This window comes from Equus caballus, chromosome 2 (genome assembly GCF_041296265.1).
Source record: "Equus caballus isolate H_3958 breed thoroughbred chromosome 2, TB-T2T, whole genome shotgun sequence".
In the NCBI taxonomy this organism is placed as follows: Eukaryota; Metazoa; Chordata; class Mammalia; order Perissodactyla; family Equidae; genus Equus; species Equus caballus.
In genome coordinates this window covers 47,642,867-47,658,377 of record NC_091685.1, presented here as the reverse complement: position 1 = coordinate 47,658,377, position 15,511 = coordinate 47,642,867, and the positions used below count along the sequence as shown (strand labels likewise).

The window sequence follows — 15,511 nt, the reverse complement described above, 5'->3', positions numbered from 1 at the left end:
TATCTGGGGAGGCGGATGCCGGGCGTGCCCTCCATGGAAAGAGGAAGCTGGCTGCCCATTTACAGTAACAGCTGGTGCAGCCGGTTCTCCCCCCTTCTCTGAGCCTAGCCGGGGGCTGCAGTGTCAGCCTTTACCCCACCCCACACCCCACACCACCAGTGCAGACCGCAGCTGTGGCCAGCAGCCCCCTCCCTGGCCTACCCAGCCCAGACCCGGCCTGCCCCTGCTGCCCACCGAGACCCCCTCTGCTCCCTCGCCTCTGCCTCTTGTTGCAGGGTCACCCCTTCTTGCTGGCTGAGAAGAGACAGGCCAGAGGGCTCCCCAGGCAGGCCTGAGTCAGGTCAGGGTAGTTCATGAGACTCCCACGGCCACCACCCTCTGCTCGCTTAGCCTTGGGGCAGCTGGTGGTCCCAGCCAGGCTGGCCAGGGACCCTGTCCTTGCTCTGGGCACCCTGGGTGATGACCTGCAGGGAGGCGGGGATCTCATAGGGAAAAGTCGGGGCTGGCCACTCCTCTGGCCTGTCCCCCAGGATGGTCTGTGCCCTCAGGAAAGGGTGAGTCTGTGACCTGGCTGTGCCAGCCCCAGCAGGATGTGAAAGCAAGGGTTGGAGGGAGTCCTAGACCCTCCCTGCAGAAGCCCACTGTGCTGTGGGGGGGCAGCAGCCCTGGACCCTCCTGTCTGCCCTGCCAACTGCCAGGCAACCCAGGGAGGAGCGGGGACAGAATTTTGGGGCCTGGATGTCCGCCTGCCCTGCTCCCCACGTATCAATGACGTGCACCCTGCAGGTCTCATGCACGTGGCCATCTGTGCCCAGGCCCATGCCAGGGGCTGGGGGCCTTAGGAGTTGAGGCTCCCAGCCCTGGAGCAGGTGGCTCCACTGTCGGGGGCAGGGCAGGCAGGTGGAGCCAGCCTGGTTTGTCTTTGGAGCGTCCTGTGCTGGGCAGGTGTCCGGCCAGGCTGGGGTCGGGCCTTCCTGCTCCATGCCTGGCCTGGCAGCCCTTACTGGCAGGAAGCTTGGCCCAAACTCTTGCCCAGATCACTCCTGCTGCCACAGAGGCCTGTTCTGGAAACCTCCGGGGATAGGGCGTTTTGTGAAGGAGGGAGCTTGAGGTCAGGGCTCAGGGTCCTCTTCCCTATGAGGCCCCCATCAGAGGACATGCATCCAGGGTCACCTGGGTCCAACTCAAGGCTCAGGCAGGGATGGGAGTGGGGGAGCAGGCCCATGCTGCAGCCCAGGGGACAGACCCAGAAAGGCAGGTGGGCCGTGAGCTTGGTCATGGCGTCCACTCACAGGTATGCATGAGAAAGGCAGGTCAGCTTGCACACTAGCATGCGTGGCTGCCTCCTCCCCTCCATGTCCCCACTTCTGCTCTCCTCCCACATTCCCCCAACCCCCTCCACAAACCACTCCCCCATCCACATCCCCCTTTCCCCCTCGGTCCACCTCCCCACACTCAGAACTCTCTGGCCCCTCCTGCAAGTCGGGCCCTGGTCAGGCTCCTCAGAGGAGACAGTGCCAGGCTGGGACAACTCAAATGAGCACAGACTCCCCACCCCACAGGCCCTCCAGGGCTCCATCCTCCATCGCCTTGGGGTTCCCAGGCCCATGGGGTGGGGGGGCGAGGTGGGATGGGGCCCAGCAGTGACCTTGGCTGGGCCTGGTGCTTGGCTCGCCTGCTGGCGGGGCTGCAGAGGAGTTTGGGAAGGCTGAGTTGGGTGGCTGCTCCAGGGTGTCTCAAGTTCATGTCCAAGTCTGTGTCTACGGTGCCGCTCCATGGGCTCCTGGCCAGAGGAGCTCGCAGTGGGACCCCCAGGACAGATCTTCCTGTGAGCACACGAGGGGGTCAGACACACGGGCAGGAGGAGTGTCCCAGACTCCCACCTCACTCAGTGAGCAGGACACGTATAGCTGGGGACTCCGCTGAACAAGAGGAAGGATCTGGACCACCAGGGATGGGGACGGGGACCCAGGTCCTCAGGGGAGCTGGCAGAGCCAGAGGGGCCCAAGAATGAGAGGGGCATTTCGTCTGGGGCAGGGGTCCCCTGGCCTTGGGAGGCAGGTATCTGCTCCGGTGTGTGTGCATGCTTGTACACAGGTGTGTGTTGGTGCAAGGACACTCTGGCTGCAGGACTGGGGACTGGAAGGAGGGAGAACGGGGCCAGCAGCAACATGTGCTCTGAGGCCACACTCTGGGCTCCCCTGTGTCTAGACTCGTTGAGACGGCACTGAGAGGGCTGAGAAGGGACCCCAGTGCTGGGGGATGGCGCCAGCGTGGGCAGCAGGGCCCGGGCACCCCAGCCAGGCAGCCGGGCATCCTCCTTCCCCTCCTTACTCTTCCACCTGCTGTACCCCTCTCAGCTTCAGCACCTGGGGTTCCCATGGGCACTGGAGGAGCAGGGCAGGGTGGCCAGTTCCCATGGGGTCCCAACTCCCACCCTGCCCTGCTCTTGGTGGGGCCTTGACCTGGTGGACCTGTGGCCCACGCCCCAACTTCCTGTTTCTAAGAAAAAACAGTTCCAGAAAAGGCTCCAGTGGTTTGCAGGGGAGGCTCCCTGCCCAGGCTGGGGGCCTTGGGTGGGCTGGGGAGGCCTGCAGAGAGCTGCATAAGGCTGGCAGGGAGGGGCTGGGGTGTGGGGGCCTGCAGAGAGCCGGGGTGGGGTGTTGTTGCATCCAGAGGCCTGGGGAGGGCTGCAGTGGGGGCTGCCAGGTGGATGTCACTGGCCCCTGACACAGGGTGGGGTTATCTGCCGTCCCCCACACCTCCTGCCGCAGGCAGAAAGGCAATGGCTCACTCTGCCAGATGTAGTGTTGGGCCCAGCAGATTGGGGCTCTTTGGGCTAAAGTGTGTCCACCCTGGGTCTAGTCTCCCCAGCAACGGTGTGCGGTGGCCTCCCAGTCGGCACCCGTCAGGACACAGGCCCTCCCCCCATCCATCCTACATTCCCGTGCTTAGGGTTGGCAGTGTACAGGGGCGCCCATGCTGCCCCCCCCCCCGCCCCCGCCCCCGCCCCCGCCCCCGCCCCAACGCACACAGCAGATGTCGTCTCTGGCCTCAGGCAGGTCTCTGGCCTCAGGCAGGGCCTGTCCCAGCCCCGGAGCACCCACAGCCGTCCCTTGCCCGCCAGCCCTGGGGGAAGGGCAGGGGCCGACCAGCCGCCCGGGAATTACACCGCTGGTTCAAAACATTCCGAATTCCTGCTCCTTCCGGCCTGGCCGGAAGCCGGGCTGCGGAGGGATGGGCTGGGCGCCGTCCCCTCGCGTGGCCCCCCAGGCCCGAGGAACACGAGTGTGCCCTCCGCGTGAGCGGGCTGCTGGCAGGCCCTTCTGGGTGAACCTAAACCCCTTTGCCGCCTTCCACAGGATTCCGTGCTCCTCCGAGGCCAGGATGCGGATATGGGGCCACGCCCTGCTGGTCAGAGGCTGGGCGCTCCCCAAGCCGCGCAGCACCCCCCCCCCCAGGGCCCCCCAGGCACGCAGGCTAAGAAGCCCGCAAATGCACGACGGAGGCAGAGCGCGAGCCCGAGGCGCCCCCCAGCACCGGGAGCCCCCCTCTCCACGTGGGCTCGGCGCCCAGTGAGTCAGGGAGGGAGTGGGTGTCACCAATCGGGGTGAGTCACCGGGAGGGTGTGCGCCCCTCGAGGGCGGTGCCAGGAGCCTTGGGGGACGGATCGCGGAGCTGGGGAGTGGGGCTGGGCCCTCCTCAGCAAGGCTCCGCCCCCAGTTGGGGGGCAGGGCAGATCCCCCCACTTCCTTCCGCGGAGTTGCCTTCTGGGATCCAGCGAGGCTGGAGCGGCCGCGGAGGGGAGGGTCCTGCGCCCTTCCCCCAGGCCCCGAAGCCGAGGGGGCTTCCCGGCCGGCGCGCGGGGCGGCGGGAGCGCGGCCAGGTGGGCCCGCAAGGACCGCGCAGCTGTCGCGCCCCGGCCCCGCGGCCTCAGTTTCCTATTACGCGTCTTACGGAAAGCCCGACCCAGCCCCCGGGGCTCCCCCGGGGCGCTCCCGCCGCCGCTTTCACTTCCCTTCCCCCCGCCCGCGTCTGGCCACGGGGGTCGCCATGGCTCCCATCCCCATTCCCGACCGCCGCCCCGGATTCCGACGTGGGGGGCACCACAGCGCGCCCCCCTCCAGTAGCCCGACCGCGCCCGGGCCGGTCTCTCCACGCCTGCGCGGGGGCTCCCGGGGGTGGGGCCGCGCGGTCCCCCCGCGGCCGCAGGACCGACTCCTCCCCGCCGCCCCCTCGCGAGGGGCGGGCCGCGGGCCGGGGGCCCCGGGCGGCGCTGCGGGGGCGCAGGAGGGAGCCGGGGGCCCCGGGCTGCGCGCGCTCGGGAAGGGGGCGGGGGGCGGGGGGCGGCGGCAGGAAGTGCCCCACCCACGCCCCCCGTCCGCGTCTTGAGCGCGGTTAACTCCTCCCGCCGGCGGGTGGGGCACACTGGGAGAGGAGGGGGACCCTTGGGGACGGGAGGGGCCTGAGGGGCGCATTGGACTGGAGCCGCACCCCGCCCTCGGCGCTACGTTTGGGGTCCCCGCTGGGTCCGAGCGTTTCCCAGCCCACTCCGCTGACGTGTCCACGTGTCCAGAGTCTGAGCGGCGTGCAGCCTCGGGGGGCGGGGGTGGGGAGGTCGGCGCGACCTCCGGCGGTAGAGGCGGGAACTACGGCTGCGGGCCGAACCCGGGGAGGGCGCGGATACCCTTGGGTGGGGGCCTGAGCGAGCCCCCGGTCCGCGTCCGAATCTGCTTCCCTCAAAAGGTTCCCGCTCAGCCTGTGTGGATGCCCTTCTCTGGGGCGCTGTCTCCCTTTTCTGTCAGATCCGTTGGAAGCCCGATCCTTTATCACCACTGCTCCCACCCTCCCCGCAGCCCCCTGAGCCGTGGGAAGCGTGTCCTCACTGGTGTGGAAAGGCGCCCCTGCACCCGGATCCTTGCCAGGCGGGGCTCCATAGGGGCCCTGGGCCCCTGCCCGCCTCAGTGACCCCATTCAGGCCCGCAGGCCCAGGCTTGACCCAAGCCACCTCTCAAAGGGGCAGCCCCACATGCCCTATGCGCCCCAGCTGCTCTCGTCTTTCAGCCCCACCTCCCTTGGTTCCCCCAGTGGCTTGGCCCCACTATCAGGGCCTGACTGGGAGGTGGGGTGGGGGCCTTGGGGAATGCGACCACAGGGGACCCAAGATCACAGAAGGCCCCGTGGGGTGACCTGCTCCCAGCTTTAAAAATCTTTCCCCTCTGGTCTTTCCCCTCCTTTCCTCTTCTTGGCCTAGCATCCCCTGATCACTGGGCCTCACTGTCATCACGGTGGTGACCCCCAAATCTATACAACCTGTTTCTCCCCCGAGCTGTCCCCAACTTGGGCCCCCACCTGGGCCCCCACCTGCCCCCTCCTCAGTCCACATCCAGTCCTGGTCCTCTCTTGCCCCCAGGGCCCCTCCCCTGCTGTCCAGGCTGCCCGCTCCTGCTCTTCTCGTAAGGATTTACCAAGGGGGCTGAGAAAACCGTGGAGGAGAGCCCCTCCTCACCTGGGCCTGGTGCAGAAGCCCCCATGGCTGCCATGGCCTGTGGCCTGCACCCGTGCTGCAAGGCCAGTGGGGCGGGTTGAGGTGGGTAGCACCCCGCCCCAGGCTGCCCCAGGAGGGAGGCCTCACCCACTCGCTGGGCCCTGGAACAGCATTCGTGGGGGGCACCTTGTCCTTGTTCCCCCCACCCTGTTCTGCCTTTCCAGGGTGCAAGGCAGGGGTGGCTGACAGTTCTCTGAGGTCCTAGGCGGAGCTGTCAAAAGGAAGAGGGGTATCCAGAGTTTTGGGGAGTGTGGCTGTCCATGGGCCACACGGGGGTTGGGGAGAGCTGGTCTGGTGGCTGAGCCCGGCACATCTGGCGGATCCTGTCAGGCTGCCCGGCCAGCCAGTGACAGCCCTATTTATAGTCTCATCAGAAACTGGTCCTGGCCATGGCAGTGGGGCGGCCGCCCGCTCCTCGAGACCCGGGGCTTTGTGCCAAGAAGAGTCCAGGCTAGGGCAGCTGTGGCCAGTGTGGGTCATCTCCAGGCCTGCCCACTGCCCTTGGCCACCCCCCAGGCTTACCGAAGGACCAAAGCAGCCCTGGGCCCCAGCGTTACCCAGGCCTGATGGGCAGGGGGCCCAAGGCGGCCCCTCCCCATCTGCTTGGGCCCCCACCAGGCTCCCAAGGTCCCCTGTGCCTGGGCCAGCGGTCTGTTCCATCAGAGAGGTCCTGGGCGGACCCTTGGTGATGGCAGGAAGGGGAGGGCCCCACGCAGCTGTGTCTGCTTTCGGTGCCGAGCGCCGTCTGCTTGGCGACTCCCGCTAACAGTCCCCCAGGACTGAGGGCTCCCGGGGTGCTGAGGGCCGCCTCAGGCAGGCAGAGAGGTGGCAGGGCCGGCCAGGCTGCACAGAAACCAGTCTGGCGGGCTGGGTACCGGGCGCCCTCCAGGAAAGCCCTGCCTGGGGGCCTCCGCACAGCTGGCCCTTCCACCCGCCTGGCACTGAGACCAGGCGGCCTCCCCCGGGAGCGTCCTGGGTGACCCACTGGCCAACAGGAGAGGAGGCTGGGAGGAACTGCCTGTGCCAGGCGGGGCCCAGTGGGAGGGCGGGCACAGACAGGGCGGGCTCTGTCCTGTGCTGACCGCCGGGTCGGTGGCTGGGTGGTCTGAGAGGTTGTGCCTGCCAAGGACCCGCTGGGGGGTGGGCCGGGCAGAGAGGGCAGGTGCCCCCACCTCTCTGTCTCTGTCGTCTGTTTGTTGGGCCCTGCTGCCGCTGGGGTAGGGGCAGACCCAGAAGCTGGGGTGGAGGGACGCGGGAGCTGTGGCGGCTGTGTGGTTCTGTGGACGGTCCTGGGGCCCAGCCTGGGGGGCACTGTCTCCAGGTGGGGCCCTGGCCTGGGCCACCTTGCTCTGCTGGTTCTTCACGGTCACTGAAGACACTGGACATTGGAGACTGCCCTCTCAGGCTGCTTCCTCTCCCCGCCCAGCCCTCATACAGCAAACTTGATGGCCAGGCCAGAGTTTATGGCCACACAAGCCTCTGCTGACCTCCCTCTTTCTTTTTTTTTTTTTTGAGAATTCAAATTTCCTAAAGATTTGCCTGTGGGACTCAGTGTGAGGACTAGGGGTCTGGTCAGGTGGGAGCAGCCGCCTCTGGCATCTGACCCTGCCCAGCACCCCCATGCCTCCAGTGGAAGACCAGGTCAGTCCCAGGGGCTGTGGCCCGAAAGGCCTGCTGTCCACATGCTCAGACGCGCGCTGGCCAGGAGGGGCACCCCCTCACTCAGGGGACAGCCGCTCCCTCACCAGGAGTCCTGGCAGAGGCTGGGCAGTGGGGTGGGGCAGGGGACAGCCCGCCTGCCCCACCTGGGACCCTGGTCTTGCCCAGACACAGCCCCCTGGGGTCTGAGCTCTCCCTGGTTGGCCATGGGGCAGCCCCTGTGTGCCCATGGCAGCAGCGGGAGGCCATCAACCAGGCGGCCGTGGGGCACAGGGGCGGGGGTCCCACCAGACCCTGTGCACGCCTGGGCCCCTCAGGTTTGCTCCGATGACCTTGGAAAGTGGGAGGGTTCACAGGTCGTGTGTTTGTGGAGATTTACTGACGAAAGAGCCAGCAGCTCCACGTCCAGCCAGGAGCCCACTATGGGGCAGAGCCCCGCGTTCACAGGGCCCGGTGCTCAGGGGCAGCTCTGCGCCTCTGGCCTGGTGCAGTGACCGGAACCGCCATGCTGACTTGGAACTAAGAGTGGGGCTGCCTCCTGCTTCGCAGGGATGCACGGCTGCCTCTGTTTGGGTGCTTTCTTCTTTCTCGATTGAAACATCATTTTCATTATTTTTCTTTTGACAGAAACGTGGTTTCGTCTTGAATAGAAAAAAGAACTGTAAAGCGATTTGCCCAATCTCGGGGGCTGACACCGGTGAACAACCAGGCTCTGACGCAGCTGTTCCAGGGGATTTGGGGGACCGGGTGGCCCTTCCGACTCCTACCCATTGCCCGCCGTGTTTATGCAGCTGCGTGTGGACACGGCTCCTCCAGCAGCTCCCCTGCCTCATCCTCCGAGGGGGCTCTGTCCTGCAGCCCCACGTCTGCCTCCATGCACTCTGGGCAGGACAGAGCCCCGTGGTGCCCAGGCACTGACCCAGGAGTCATGGGTTCCCGAGAACGGTCCCCTTCTGGGGATTCACTGCTGGGACGCCGGCAGCCTGTCCCCTCCTAATGGACAGTCGGAGGCTGAGGCCCTGCTGAACCAGGCTGGCAGCGTCTGTGGCCACTTCTGGAACCAGAAAGAGGCAGGCAGATGCGGCTTGCTCCAGGTGGTCCCAGCTGCCACCCCACATCTCAGGCTCAGAATGGCATCAAGGCCCCAGTCGTGGAGGTTTTGGAGCCCCGTTCCCTCACTGGCTCTCTTCTCTCCAACCTTCACAGAGGTCTGCCCCTGCTGTCAAAGCTGGCCCTCTGGATGGCTCGCTGCCTGGCTGCTCCCCCGGGTCTGGGAGCTGGGACCAAGTAGGGGGTGAAGAATCACCGGGGACTGGGGCCCAGCTCTTCTGGTCCTGCAGGGGTCCAGCTCCCTCGGGCTGCCCCATCCGCCAGCTGTTGACTGGCCTGTTGAAGCAGGCAAGTTGTTCAGTTGTATTGAGGAAGAATTGGGTGGGGAACCTACTAAGAGAAAAGCAGAAAGGAGGAAGTGAGGGGCAGCTGCCAGGGGCCGGATGGAAAAGGCCCCCTGGTTTGGGTTGGTTTTGGCTAGGCATCCTTTCCTCATCTGCCGCCTCTTGCCCTTAAGTAAGGGCACAGTTATTCCATGTGGACCTACTTCCTATTTTTCTTCTTCTTTTTTTTTTTTTGAGGAAGACCAGCCCTCAGTTAACTACTGCCAATCCTCCTCTTTTTTTTGCTGAGGAAGACTGGCCCTGAGCTAACATCCGTGTCCATCTTCCTCTACTTCATATGTGGGACGCCTACCACAGCACAGCCTTTGTCAAGCAGTGCCATGTCTGCACCCAGGATCCAAACTGGCGAACCCCGGGCCACCGAGAAGCAGAACGTGCCCACTTACCCGCTGCGACCCCGGGCTGGCCCCAAGGACCTACTTCTCAGAGACAAACGAACTTCTGTTCCATCCATCAGTAATTAGAGCCATCACCCACTCGTCCACCCATCCATCTGTAAGTCTGTCCATCCATCCAGGTACTCATGCATTCATTCATTTATCCACACTTCCACCCACCCATTCGTCTATCCACCCATCCACTCATCCATGCACCCACCCACCATCCATCCCTCCATCCATCCTTCCATATACTCATCCGTCGTTCTATTTATTCATACTTCCGTCCACCCCTCCACCCACCCACACACTCATCCATCTGTCCACCCTTCCTTCCATCAGTTCATCTAGTTTTCCTTTTATTTACTCACTCACCCACGATCCATCTACCCGTATGCTCTTTGTTCATGCATCCATCTAGGCTTCTACCCATCCCTCCAGCTACTCAGCCGTCACTCCTTCCTGCACACCTCCTCTGCCTCCTTCGTTCTCACTGCCTCCTGTATTTCCTGGCACAGAGTCAGTGCTCCAAATTCACCCATTCACGCAGCAGCTATTTGCTGAGGGCCTCCCGTGCTCCCCACACGTCCACAAACCAACCGGGAACAGGAGGAGTAAGTTCGATGTGTCACGTGCTGCTCGCGACACGCGCAGGGGGGCTGGGACGTGCTGCTGGAGGGAGGTGAGGCTTCGGAGCTGGTGGCCAAGGAAGGCCTCGTGAGAAGGTGACAGCCAGGAGACGAGCTGTGCAGGCAGAGGGCAGAGCCCATGCAAAGGCAGAAGCCTGCCTGGCACCACCGAGGGCATGCAGGGACCAGCGTGGCCTGAGTGGAGCGAACAGTGGGCGGGGGCCTCAGATGAAGGCAGTGGGCCATGGGACCAGCTCAGGTTGGGCCTGAGGTCCTGGTGACGATATGGGGTGTGAGCTGAGGACAACTGCCATGCGGAGGCGAGACTGCTGGGGTCGGGGGTGCGGCGTGACGAGGTAGGGTCAGGCTGGGGGTGCGCTTTGAAAGCAGGACCAACAAGGCTTGCTGGTGGGCCACAGAGCAAGAGAGAAGGAAAGCGATGTCAGCGATTTTGGCCTGAGCAACTGAGAGTCCCGGTGTCGTCAGCTGAGCAGGAGGAGCTGGTTGGGGACAAGTGGGGCTCAGTTTGGGGCATGTAAAGTGCCCTTGATGCCCTAGCATTTCTCTACCCTGGGCCTCGCAGCTGGCAGTGTGGGTCCAGAGCTGGGCAGAGGCCAAGGCGCAGAAAGGTGCAGGGGTTGGGACCCAGGACCAGGGGCCCAGTGAGTGTGCCAGGGAGGTAGGAACTGAGCCGGCGCCCTGATGCCGGCGGTCAGGGAGATGGGGGGGGTAGCCAGGGGTGTCCAGAGGAGGGTCAGTGCAGAGAGGGAGGTGGCCCTGTTGTGAGCCCTGATGGTAGCATGCCCATCAGGGAGGGTGTGGACAGCAAGTGTGGGAAGGAAATGGGTCCTGGATGGGGGGCGGGGGCATGGGGTCGGGAGGGTATTCAGGACAGAAGCAACAGCGTGCTCCGTGGCTGGGGGCTCGGACGGTCTGCTGGGGCCCAGAGGTGTCTGTGCTGGTGAGGGGCTGGGGCTCTGGGTGCCCCCTCCCTGCTCCTCATTGTCCCTGGAAGGAAGAAGCTATGGGCGGTGGGGAGGATGGGGAGGGTGGTGGGCTTCGAGGCAGAGGGGCGAGCCCAGCCTGTCCACTTGGGCAGGTGAAGGGTGATCCCCAGGCTGCGGCCTCGGACCCAGGGTCTCCGGAACGTGGAGCCCATGAGTAGAGGAAATGGCAGATGAAGGTCCCGCCAGCAGCCCTCTCAATCTGGCTGCCTGCAGGCCTCCGGGCGTCTCCCCCACTGGTGTCCCCGCCGGCCTTGCTCAGTGGCCGTGGCTGTGTTTTGGTGGCAGCTGTGAAATCTGAGACGTCGTCCCTGCAGACCCGCAGCCCGTTTCCGGAAAACCAGTCACCTGCCTGTTGCCTCTTGATTTCTCATTTGGGAGCCGGTCCGAGTTCCCCAGGCTGCCCGCCGGGCCCCCTCCAAGGCAGGGATGGTGGGAAGGAGGCAGGCACTGGCCGGCCAGGCTCTGGACAGTGCTGGGCAGAGGCCGAGGATCAGCTGAGCGGGCTCTGCGATAGGGGACTGGGACCGCCCTCGCCCTCGCCGGCTTGGGCTCACCCTGGGGAGAGCGCGGGTGGGTCACACATGCCAGCCGAGAAGGGCACCCGGTGACCACCGTGGGCCTCGGCCCGGGAATGCCCACATGAGCCCGCACTCGTGTCTGGGGGGTGAGGGAAGGGGCCTGCCCATCTAGGTGAGGTACCACTCTGTGGTCAGTGTGGAGCGTTTTATTAAAGCTCACGGCCGTGTGCACACCAGCCGAGGGGGAGGTGGAGGACGGCGACCCCGTAAGCAGAGGCGGCGTTTCCGTCCGTTCCCACTGAGGGTGGTGTCCCGAGGGGACGCTGCATCCCCAGGGGCTGGAGGCTCTTGGGTGCATTGGGGCGGCCCGCCTAGCTCGGGGTGCCAGGGCCTTCTCCAGGGATGTGGGGCCGCGGCCAGGCTCCCTCCGCAGAGACCCGAAGGTGTTTGAAGGCGGTGGGCAGCACGCGGCCCAGGAACGGAGGGGTGGTCACATCGCGGACCATGATGACATACTCCCCTGCAAGAGACGGATGCTGGGACGTGGCCCCCGGTGGCCCCTGCCCCCCAGCCTGCCCTTCCTCTAGGTTGAAAAGGTACACGTTCCACCCCCCGCTCTTCACTCCCCTCGAGGCCCCCTCATGCCTGCCCACCCTGAGCTCCTCTCTGCCTTGCCTCACCTGCCCTGCGACCTCGGGACCCCAGGACCCTGTCTCTGTGGCCCACTCTATGTTTCAGGCCTTCTCCTCAGGCCTGTGACGCCAGGACCCGGCCACTGTCTTCCCATGGTGCTGGGCGCACAGTCAGTGTAGGTGAATAAGTGAATTCTGGGGTGAATGAAACCACCTCCCCCCTCAGGACACAGGCCCAGCAATGGCCCCAGCATCCTGGGGGCAGAGTTGGGGCGGACACAGGGGTGGCTTGGCAGTTGGGCTGGTCGAGGCCCCCAGGCCGGCAGAGAGCCCCCCACTGCTGATGAGGCCTCAGGGCTGAGGGCAGGGATTCTTTTGAAAATACTTTCCTCTCTTTTTTGGAGAAAAGTAATTCATTTCCTCTAAAATGGCTTTTAAAATAATTAAGCCCCTGGTTGGTTTTGCAGCCCCTGCCCGCGGGCTGTGGGAGGGGGCGGCTCCGGGCTGGGGACGCGGGAGGGGAGGGGGGACGCGTTCCCTCTGCAGTCTGTAAACTGTCTGCAGAGCTTCAAAGTTGGAGAAACCATAAAAAAGAAAATAAGAAATAACAAAAAGTGAGGTTGCCATAGAAACCGTCCTCTCCCCTCCCCGAGCCCGCTGGGGCTGGCACCGGAGCGTGGAAAAAGCTCGCAGGGCTGGCCTGGGCTCACACCAGGAATGCGGCCGCAGCCGAAATGGGGCGCAGGAGCCGGCTCGCACCCTGAGAGAGAACATTCCAGCGCCCAGGTCTGGAAAACAGGCCACTTTCCTCCTGCGCCGTCTCCCTCCACGCCGGCCAGCCCCGGGGCTGCGGACACCGAGCGTTCCTGGGGCAGGACAAGAAAGGGCCTCGGGGCTGCCAGGAATTTGTTCGGCCTTGAGTCAGTTCCTTCAGAAAAAACTGCGGTTCTGCGGGCCGGGGGCCGGGCCGGGCGCCGGGCCGGGCGCCTGGGGGGGCCGCATTCCGCAGCCGGGCCACCAGGCCTCCCTGGCGGGCCTGGGGGAAAAGCCGCGCATGGCAACGCCGCAGTGTTTCCAAGCAGCCGGTTTCTAGGTGTTCCCAAGAACACACAGCTCCACCAGCCGCGGCCAAGGGCGCTGGCCGGAGCCGGCAGAGCTCAGTGGGCAGCGGCCACACAACGGAGCCCCAGCCCTCATCTGACCTCGTCCTGAGGCCCTTCTCTCGCAGATGGGAAAGGGTCTGGCTAGTGGCCACCCTGCCAGCCTCAGAAACCACGGGCCCGGCCCCGGCCGCCATGTGGTCCCGTGGTGAGCCCTGTGCCCAGCTCCCCACTGAGCCTGGCCTGGCCTGCATCTCGGGCACGTGGCCATCCACCTGGCTTTGCCCCTCACAACCTGGAAATTGCGTCTCCTCACAGCCAGGCAGCGTCCAGCCAATCCCCTACCAGCCCTGCCCAACTCTTCTGCCCACCCTTGGCCTCTCCTCCTTGGGCAGAAATGAGGGTCCCAGGGTCCTGGAAGGGGGGACCGCGATGCCAGCCCTGTTGGCCAGTCACTGGACGGTGCGGCTGCTGCTGGGACGGCTGGCGCCAGCACAAAGGGGAGGTGGAGGCACCTCCGCACAGGGGCCTCTCTGGCTGCGGCAGTCGCAGGGGTTGCAGCCATAGGCCCTGCTAACCCTCCCAGCAGCTCAGAGGCCAGAGGGGCCCTGTACCTGCCAGCCTGCCAGCCTTCCAGTCAGGACACCGGAGAGAGGGAACCAGGGCCATTCCCCTTGGCTGAGGGGACAAAGAGGCAGCCAGGACGGGCGAGTGTCCCCCACCTGATGCCCTGCCTGGTGCCCAGAGCCGTTTTAAGGGACCGAGCCTTGGGAAGACCCTGGCCCATCGACATCCCTGTGCACCTCCCCAGCACCCTCAGGGTCCTGCCTCCGGGGGTGCCCGCAGAGGTCGACATAAATGACCCATTCAGATCCTGGAGTGACAGCTGGAGATGGCCCTGCTCGGCCGTGTCCCTCCGATGCCCGCCTACCTGGGAATGCCGCTGCTGCCAGCTCCGCCACAGCTGCCCCGTCAGGCCTGCAGGGGGGAGAGAAGGAAGTCCCGAATGTGCCGCCCAGGGCCCCACTGCCTGCTGCACGCCCCCCAGCTGGGGTCCCCGGCTCTTGGGCCCTGAGGACAGCAGAGACCACGAGGTCCCCACCTGCCGGCCTCAGGCGGGCACAGGTGTGACCGCCCTGTCCTCCGAGGCTCCGCTTCCGCCTTCGAGGGGCAGTGTGTGCAGCCCCCATGGGCCGCTCTGCCGCACCTGGAGGAGAGGTCCCCATGAAGCTGTGACCCAGCTCTCTGCCCCTTGGCCCTGGTGCCTCGTTGCCTAAACCCAAACTTGCCCATGGAGACGCGGGAGCCGGTGTGTGACAGCCCTGCTCCCATATCCACAGCTGCCACCACTTCGTGCAGCACCGAGGTGCGGGGTTTGGAAAGCTGCAGCCACATGTGCACCGGGGCCTCAGCACGGAGCAGAGCAGCCACTCAGAAAACAGCTATGTGCCCAGTCCACGCAGAAGCGATGTAGGAGTGGCGTCTGTTTTCCAGCAAGAAGTGACAAGTGGCAGCTGGGCTCAGTGGGGGTGGGGTTGTGGGGCACCCTCATGTTCCCCCCAGAGGGACCACTGTCACCTTGTCAGGTGGGAAAGAAAGGCAGCAAGAGGAGACAGGAGAGGCAGGGGTCCTGAGGCCTGGCCCACGTCTGAAAGATGGAGACCCTCGCTGTGGCCACAGCTGCCATGAGAGAACCCTGCCTGGGCTCCCTGAGGTGGGTGCAGCCCCTGCCCGGGCTGCAGACCCGAGCCGGTCGGCGTTCCTGTCTCAGCCAGATGGTTTCGGGTGGCACACATGGGTTTCTGCTCTGTAGTGAGTGACAGGCCCCCCTTGCCTGTCCACTGGCGAGGGTCACCTGCCCAGGAGGACCTGGCTGTGTCCCTGGTGGAGACCCACCTGGAGGGGCCGACCCTGTGGCCAAGTGGTTAAGTTCATGCTCTCTGCTTCCGTGGCCCAGGGTTTCGCAGGTCGGATCCTGGGCGCGGACATGGCACTGCTCATCGGGCCATGCTGAGGCAGCATCCCACACAGCACAACCAGAGGCACTCACAACTAGAATATACAACTGTGTCCTGGGGGGCTTTGGGGAGAAGGAGGAAAAAGAGCCACCTGGACTCTGTCTCAGAGGGAAATGTAGGTAGCCGCACGAGGTGCAGTGCCCCTGGCTGAGCCCTGGCCCGCATGCTTGGTTTCGGCCCCTGGGTCAGGCCCTCAGCCTTCTCCACACCTCCTCGGGGTACCAGAGAACTGGCGCTGTGTGGATGGCCACCCTGAGCCCTCTGGCCACCAGATGCACTTGCTGGGTGGCACGGAGGCCCAGGTGTGACGGGCTGGGCCTTTCCCTGAATTACGCATCCAGAGGCGCTCAGGGGCAGCCAGGAGGGCTCCTCACCCCTGCCCTCTGCTGCTGGCAGTTTCCTGTCGTCAGAGCTGGGGGTGGAGCACCAGGGGCTCTCCGGAGGGGCTCAGTGACCCACCAGGTTCTGACCCCTTGCCAAACTTAAATACCACATGCATGGTTTGGGCGATAAAAAATTAAAGACAAAAGATTTTTAAATTACTTCATTTCTAGTGGGGGAAAGTGGGC

The 15,511-nt window shown here is 65.0% G+C and overlaps 1 protein-coding gene and 1 long non-coding RNA gene across 15 annotated transcripts in view; one reads left to right on the top strand and one right to left on the bottom strand.

The window, feature by feature from the left end:
- The first annotated feature begins 3,459 nt into the window (after positions 1-3,459).
- LOC138921371 (uncharacterized) lies at positions 3,460-12,438 on the top strand. The gene is made up of 3 exons (XR_011433886.1): positions 3,460-3,610; positions 7,835-9,178; positions 11,764-12,438. It is a non-coding gene; the product is annotated as an uncharacterized lncRNA (long non-coding RNA).
- The window catches only part of MORN1 (MORN repeat containing 1), a 61,385-nt gene continuing 57,257 nt past the window's right edge, over positions 11,384-15,511 (bottom strand). For 7 of the 14 annotated variants that reach the window (XM_070254862.1, XM_070254838.1, XM_023627611.2 and 4 more), the window contains 2 exons: positions 13,856-13,902; positions 11,384-11,712 (listed from right to left, as the gene is read on the bottom strand). In XM_070254862.1, coding sequence (XP_070110963.1) covers positions 11,564-11,712; positions 13,856-13,902 — 196 coding nt within the window. In that variant the 3' untranslated portion in view covers positions 11,384-11,563. Of the gene's footprint in view, positions 11,713-13,531; positions 13,903-15,511 lie in introns of those variants that run through there. The other 7 variants (XM_014737700.3, XM_023627594.2, XM_023627633.2 and 4 more) reach the window with 1 other exon arrangement.